Source organism: Cariama cristata, unplaced genomic scaffold (assembly GCF_000690535.1).
Source record: "Cariama cristata isolate BGI_N322 unplaced genomic scaffold, ASM69053v1 scaffold42600, whole genome shotgun sequence".
NCBI classification, from domain to species: Eukaryota; Metazoa; Chordata; class Aves; order Cariamiformes; family Cariamidae; genus Cariama; species Cariama cristata.
Window position 1 is genome coordinate 745 of NW_009596025.1, and position 7,757 is coordinate 8,501.

General features: G+C 54.0%; 1 protein-coding gene across 1 annotated transcript in view; it reads left to right on the forward strand.

Moving 5' to 3' along the window:
• Positions 1-5,099: 5,099 nt before the first annotated feature.
• Positions 5,100-7,757, forward strand: part of LOC104164762 (serine/threonine-protein phosphatase 2A 55 kDa regulatory subunit B beta isoform) — a gene marked incomplete at its 3' end in the record, with an annotated part of 11,172 nt that continues 8,514 nt past the window's right edge. The window contains exon 1 of the mRNA XM_009704206.1: positions 5,100-5,292. Within this exon, the coding sequence (XP_009702508.1) occupies positions 5,133-5,292 (160 nt within the window). The remainder of the gene's footprint in view (positions 5,293-7,757) is intronic.

Consider the following 7,757-nt stretch of genomic DNA (forward strand, 5'->3'; position numbering starts at 1 on the left):
GCCCACATGGACTAACTTCAGGCTTTGAACTCTGCACCTCAGTGCTGATACAGAGCGGAGCCCAGCAGATGCTCCTGCGACTCAGTCCCTGTTACGGCTGGGACCTACTGCCCACAAATGGCTCCCTTTGTCTTCTGCTGAGGCGTCCAAGTGGGGACAGAAGGACGATAGCCCCGCTTCTGCCCTACCACAGGGCTGGGGGCTCTGGGAGGGGGCATGGGGCAGGCGGTGCAGGGACTAGCTGCCCGCTCCCGCGGCCCTTGCCCATGGCACAGTGGGGTCTCGGCATGCAGCCAGGTACATGCCATGCCTTCTCCCCCTCCAGCTCCGACTCCTGCAGCTGCGGGAGTGTGCTGAGCGCCTACGGGTGCCAGCGCCCTGCGGTGTGCCGGCAGCCTCCTCCATGGCAGAGCAGTCATTGAGAAGCTGGACACGGCTCTGGCTCTGGCCGGCAGGTCTGCCGGGCAGCACACACTCCCGCTCCGGCACCGCAGCGCTGGCTGCAGCATCCCCTCTGCAGACCTGGTGTCCATGGTCTTCCGTGTCCTCCTGGCCCCCCAGCTGGGACTCAGGCCCTTCTGGGGCAACCTCTGCCTTTTGGACCTGCACACGTGAAGGTGGATCTTCAGTTGGCAGCAGGTCTGTGCCTGCATTTCACTGTATGAGAAAAGGCTCAGTAGCAGGCAACAGAAGAAACGGTGTTAGTGTGATGCTTACCAGGGAGGGACATGTCTAGGGAAAAGAGATGAAACCAGAAGCTCTATCAGCTACATGGACCCGTAATGAGATAGTGGGTTTATCCTCCCACACTTCACGGGGAAGGTCCAAAAAGACAAAATCCTGAAGAGCATGAAATTGTCAGTCTGCCATGAAAATAGTGTTTGATGCACATTTTGTCTGCAAAATACTAATCTGCAGGCAGCATCAGCCAGTTACAGAATATGCCTTTTGTAGGTAAGAAGTAAACATCGGAGGGCACATTTAGAGGAGCTCAGCTGCTGGAGCAGGTAAAGAACCTTGCCGGATTTATCCCCGAGCAGCTTGCTCTGCTCTCTGATTTGCCAGGAACTGGATTACATTTTCCTTCTTGCAAACCCAAGGCTAGGGTTAATCTGGGCTTCAGCTGTGACTAATCCCACTTGGACAAATCCTGCCAGCTCACCGAGGCCGCGGAGCAAACTGTGTGCCAGGCAGCACTTGTGTGAGCAGGGGCAGGTGGGAGCCGGGCTGTGCCTGGGTGTCCGCGCTGGCCTGGCACCACCGCCGCTCGGCTCCCATCAGAAAGGGCAGTTTGTCCTGCTGTAAGTGCAGAAGGAGAGAGGAAAGCTCTGCTCTGTCCTCTGGTTTACAGCACTCCGGTAAGTGCTGACTTACATGCTGAGCGGGTTGTGGTGGGAGCCGCTTTGCAATTGACATGACTGCCGCTGCGCTGCTGGGCTGACCTGCTGCCGACGCCGCTGCACGTAGCAGGTAATTGCAGAGCTTCGACTGCAGTTGGTGCTGAGACTTGGTAACCCCTGACGAGGTGGGGACCGGATAGACGCCTAAATGGATTATTTTTAATGGCTACTACTCTGGGTCAGATTTGGATCTTGGTGTAAGTCAGTCCAGTGCAGCTCCATTGTGCCAAGAGGATTTCCATGGAGGTAACTGAGAGGAAAACCTCCTTCTCCATTACACAGAAACGGGTGCGTGGTCCCAATGCTGCCACGTCTGTGGTTGTCCTCGCTCTCATCTGCCCGCGGCCAGGAGCGCTGTGCAGGGGTGGGTGCAGGACCCGCACCAGGGCGATGCTGGGGTGCTGCAGCAGCCTTCTGGGGCAGAGGTGGTATTGCTGCTTTGCTTGTGTGCGCTGGGCTTTCCCTTCATGAGCCAGCCCTGTCATATTCACACCCTTTAGGATTTTTGGCCTACAGCATGTCCCGTGAGAAGGATTCCCAGCAGTGCCTTCACCTTGAGTGTAGGTCGTTGAGTCCCATCTTGCTGCAGGGCTGTGCTGGGGCTTTCCTGTCACCGGTCTGACCCCCAGTAACGGGCAGCTCAAACCCGGCACACGTTGGACTTGTGCTTGTGAGCGGTTATGTCACCATCCCATCCTGGGAGCTGAGGCCTTAATCTTTTTCCCTTGTATATTGACTTGTGTTTTGAAAATGCCGCATGCCATATAGCACCTCTGGGCAGAGGACGAGGTTTTCCTGAGAAACACCGAATCTCTGCAGCTCTTCAGGCCAAGTCCAACTCAGCGCCGAAAACGACGAAGCTTTTCCCTCCAGGAGCAGGGAGCGTTTGGTGACAGTCGACGTGACAGACAATGAAAGGGGGAAACCTGATGGGAACAGGGGGCAAAGTAGTGAAGCAGCAGCAATTACCGACATGGCGTTACCTGTGCCGTGGTCCTTTGCCAGCAGCTGGAGGTGGCAGGAGCACATGTAGCACCGACAGTGGGAGGGGGCCGGGGCACGCTGGCTCCCTCCACCCCCCAGCCACCGAGAAAATGAGTTTTACAGCTCAAGGGAGGATTAGTGCCTCATTAGCTCAGGAAAGGGGAAGCCTTTAGCAGACAAGGAGAAAGGACTCGGGTGTCATGTGCGCTTTGAGTGGGACCGGCTCTTTTGCAGGGGGTGCCTGAAAAGGCAGAAGGAAAAATTAAGACATATTTTGTTTTAAATGAAAAATGACGGGCATTTCCCCCACCTTCGTGAAAACAGAAAGTAATTTAATTTATTAGTGGTTTATTTTATTTGACAGCCTTTCTATGTACTTGATGCGGTTTGTTACACTGAATTACCCTTTAATAATGGGTATATATAATACCAGAGCCTGCCCTGCAGGTTGGCTCCGTAATTGAAGAAGGGATGCACTGAGGAGGTCTGTGTGCTGTTGAGGATTGCCATGGCAATGCTGGGGTGAGCCAGGTGGTTTAGGCAGACACTGGCTTCGACTCTGCCTGGTTAAAAAAAAAAACAACCAAAAACCACAACAAACCAAGACTGACTTTGAGTTCCTCTCACGTTGCCTCATTTGTTGGGCGCTTTCTCTTCACCATCACTGACCGCTGCCGCTCTGAGCCTCTCCCTGCCCAGCTGGGGTCGGGATGGTGTGGCTGCGGCACCCGGAGCAGTTTGCAGAGTCTTCCCTCAGACCACCGTTGCTTTTCCTTTTTTGTATGTTAAGCAGAAATGTAACACAGGTGTCTGTCAGCCGCTGGCACCGGGTGCTGGGAGTTACGTTGCTGGAGAGCAGGCAGCGCGCTGGGAAAGACGCAGCCAAGGACAGTCCCGTGGTGGCAAGTGGGATGAGCAGGGAGAGGGAGACAGAGGCTTTTCTCTGCCTGTGATTCACACGTCAGTGAGGACATACGTCAGTGCCAGCACCAGGATCGAGCCGTCGGCACGGGCTCGCAGTGGCCTCCTCCGCAGTGGCAGTGTTTCCAGCCGGCTTTCGGGCAAACTTAAGCAGAGAAGAGGTTCCTGGCTGCTTCTGCCTCAAAATGGCAGTGCTTTCAGATTTAAATACTTATTGTTGATACCCTTAAGCAAAAGCTCGCAGCATGTGGTGAGAAGGGGCATGGACGCTTGCTGTTTTCCATATTTCAGTGCAGATTCTTGCCACTGTAGCGGATAAAAAATTCTGCCTTAACAAAATAGTCACGGGTGACCAGGTTTGTTCGCTCATGGGGTTTTACCTGGTGATGGACCAAGTTCCAGACATAAAAAACGCCCCAGAATTTGACTCTGAGGTAACAATTTTCTTGGCTGAAGAGTTTGTCTTAGCTCTGTGGTTGTGAGTAGCTGCCATGTGAGAATCGGGTAGGGGATTGTTGGGGTGCCGGCGGTTGCGGATGGCCGTGCTGCTCTGGCTTAGACCCCGACTGCGCTGGTTCTTCGCACTGCAGTGTGTGCTGCTGGGCTCCTGCCAGGGACGGGGCCTGGCCTGGGGTTTGACCACGAGGTGCTGTCAGGCTGCGCAGCAGCAGCTCACTGAGCGAAATCCTCTGCCGAAGCTTTTGCTGTACTTATTTTTGTGGCTGGCGAGGCCTGGTGTAACTGTTGAGCCCTTTCCCTTTGCACAACCATCATGTTTCCGACAGTCTGAATGACAGCCTGGTTCCTGTAATCCCTGAGCAAAACACGAGCCTCCATCCCCAGATGGCTGAGCAGAGTCCTTCAGCTGCAAACGATGCATCATTGACTGTGTCAGGCTGAATTAGCAGGCAGGCTCGTCACATTAAGCTCAGGCTCTGAGCTGGCAGTCCCTGTGCTCTAGTGTCACTCGAGCTGGCTGTCACACTCCTGTCCCTACCTCTGCAGCCATGGGAAATCTCTTTGGGCAGCGCACGGATAATACACAAAGTAATGAAGTAGCTTGAGGGAATAGCTTACTGGCAAACGGGAGCACAGACTTAGCACCTTTCTAGTGTATTATGTTGCCGTAAGAGTATTGTGTCTGAAGTTATTACTTACACTGCTCCTTGGATACACTGTTCTTACTGCATCTCTCCATCCCCCGATGTTTACATGAGTTATGCTTATTAATCTAAAGGCAAATGTGTGTGGTTCTGTTTCTGGTCCCTCCATCTGTCTCTGCCCTGTGTGTTCCCTTTCCCTGTCTCTTCTCATCTCTTACCTCTGTCACTTCACTGTGAAGCAAATGCAGAAAAGTTAAGAGAAAAATCAGTGCTGACCTGGCTCTCTCAAGAAATGTATTTCTGTTAGAAGTGCTCCAGGAATTTCAGATTCTGGTTAACAGTGGCAAAACAAGGCAGAAGTGGTTTTTATCTTTTTTTCAAGGAACGAACGGTTGCTGTAGCAGAGATCTGAGCCTGGTTTACTGGGCTCTTGCTACCTCATGACAATTTAACGGTACTGGTGCCTCTTTCAAAAGTAAAAGGCTTTCGTGTCTGCTTGTCCTTATGTTCGTACACTTTGAAAGGTGCTAGGTTTCCTTGGTGAGAGTGTGTTAAGAGGCAGGTGGGATGGAGCTCTGGCAGACAGTGCTCTGCGGGCACCCCCCTTGGCCGTGGGGCATCCCCCCTGTGCTGGGTGCTGGCATGGGTCAAGTGGGACAGTCGGACCCTGTCCTTGGTTGCTGATGCTCTGCTTCCCATCCCGCAGGTACCTGTGCTCCGGCCTATGGACCTGATGGTGGAGGCCACCCCCCGGAGGGTTTTTGCCAACGCGCATACCTACCACATCAACTCCATCTCCGTCAACAGCGACTACGAGACCTACATGTCAGCAGATGACCTGAGGATAAATCTCTGGAACTTTGAAATCACAAATCAAAGTTTTAGTATCCTTTGGTGTGCGCTGCCCCATCGCCCCTGGGATGGTCCCAGCCCAGCCAAGAGCAGGAATAAGGGAGATGCCTCGGCTGGCAAGTGGGGCATAAAAGCCCTGGTAGTCCAGGCCTGTGCTGATGTCAGTGGGAGAAGGAGAAAGCTGGATGGGGGAGACAGGTCCCTGGTGAAGGTGAGCAGTGGAGAGAGGACCTGCAAGGTCCGGCTCCGTGGGAGGCAGCAGAGCCGTGCCCATGCCTGCTGCGATGGTGACTGAGCAGGTAGCGCAGCGTCTTGCCTGGCCCCATCCCTGTCCCCCAGTCACGGTTCCTTGGTACAGGAGCTTCACCCTCTGGCAAGGGCTCGCAGGGGCTCAGGAGTACAAAATAGTGCATCTGACTGCAGAACATCTGAAATCCCTGGTCCCAAGGTGTCATTACCAAGGCACTTCTCTCTTGTCTCTGCCCATGCTGCCAGGCTGAGCCATGCTGCCAGTGGGGACACCGGGCTGTCTCCGGCAGGCACGTTCAGCCGTCACACCAAGTCGCTCCCTCCACGATGCACGGCTGAGCTGGCATTGTCGTGACTGCTGCTCCTGGTGTGGGTGACACATTTTTTAATTTTGCCTGCAGGGTCTGCATGGGGCGGGCGGGAGTCGAGGGGGTCTGCAGGTGATGGAGAAGACAGATGCCTTGGGGAAGACGGAGAGAGGAAATACTAATTGTGCAGTCTCCATTATATCCTGCAGCAGGGTGACAGGTTGCCAGTCACAGTCGTACAAATGAGGTCATGCCATTCACCCTTGTAACAGCCGCATCAGAAATAGTAACAATGGGGCACTAATCATCAGTGATATTTATATAGTGTTTCCTACTGAGAAATCCCCAGGGCATGTGGCAAATTTAGGCAGCTGGAGAGGATTTCAGCAGTCACAGGCATGTGGCTGGAGGGAGCTTGAAGTGGGTACAGTTGAGCAGGGCTGTAATGTGTGTTGTGTTCCGGGAAAGAAGGTGAGGGGTACTACGTTTGGGGAGTTTTTAACCTCAGGGAGTTTAGACGGCCCAAGGGAGTTTGGCCAAGGCGCAAGTGGAGCACCCAAAACTCGTGCTAAAAATTGTTGGAGAAACATCACCACCAGAGAGATGTCCACTCAGATGTCCTGTCCCATCCCACCGGCTTGTCAATGTGTTGGTGTCACCTCTCCGCCCTGTGCCTTGGAGCCCCTTCCTGGAGTGTCCCCAGTTTGGCTGCGTTTGGCCGAGCTGCAGGACCAGCCCCAGCGGGCTCTCCGCAGGGTACCTGATGGGGCATTGGGTGACGCTGGCATGGAGGGGAGGAGAGCCACAGCAGCACGGCCTACCTGCCCGGGCGGGTGAGGAGCACATCACTGTTTTTCACTTTTGTCAACAAAACCCCAAGTCTGGTCCCTGCCTGACTGAGAGTCGAGAAGAGGCAGTCCTGTGGATTGGCGTTTCTTAGTTTTGTGCACGTCACCCAGCCGCTGCACAGTTCGATGGGATTTGAAACCTCTGCTGAGCAAAGCATCAAGGCTGTTGTGAGAGGGTTATTACAGGTCAGAAGCACAGGATCTCTACAGAACCATCGTGACACAGTGCAGTCCTGTACCGCTTCTCATTGCAAACTGTCAGCATGCCTTACATACACCAATACATCTAGACTTGTGGCAGTTTGGGAGGGAGTGATCACTGTCACGCAGGGCCATGTGCTGGGTTCAGGTCTGGCTTGAACTGGGATCCATGCTCTGCTGCGGACCCACAGCATGGCCAGGCTGGGAAACCACTCGGTGGCTGTGAACTGCGGCGGCTGCTGCTTCTGTGGGAATGCTTGCTGTTGTAAAACACTCCACATGGGTGAGAAATTCATATCTTTTTCTTCTTTATTATTTTTTTTAACTCCTGTCTTGCCAAGAACAGCAGGATCTTAATTTCCTTTCCAGGGCGTGAGGAAAAGTGCTGTTTCTTTTTCCCCCCTCTGCACGGTGGGTAAATCGTCCCATGCTGGGTGTCTGGATTGCACTGTAAGATCTGAAGCCGCTTCCACCGGTGACGGCTGGCTTGGTGTCAGGCTAGGACAGACACTTGTCAGCCATCCCCTGTGGCACCGGGATGTTCTGTGGGGCTGTGCAGGTCCTTGCCAGCACCATCCACTGAGCCTGGGGACAGGGTCTGCAGCTCAGTGTTCAACCCAGCATTTCACCGAGCCCAAGCATGTGAAATGTTTTGGAAAGCACACATCCCTGGGCAGCCACGTCTGGGCTGTGGTAGTTTTCTGTTGGTTGTCATGCTCTGGGTTTTGTTTTCCCCCAGTTGTTTTCAGTGTGGTTACTCACCGTGCCCCGATACTGCAATAAAAGATGTTTACTCTGGCCTGGAGTGAATGGGCAGAGTCAGGTCTCATGCTGTGCAGAGGGGCTCCAGGCCGTGGTACCGAAGCTGTGGTCCCCAGCTGCACAGAACAT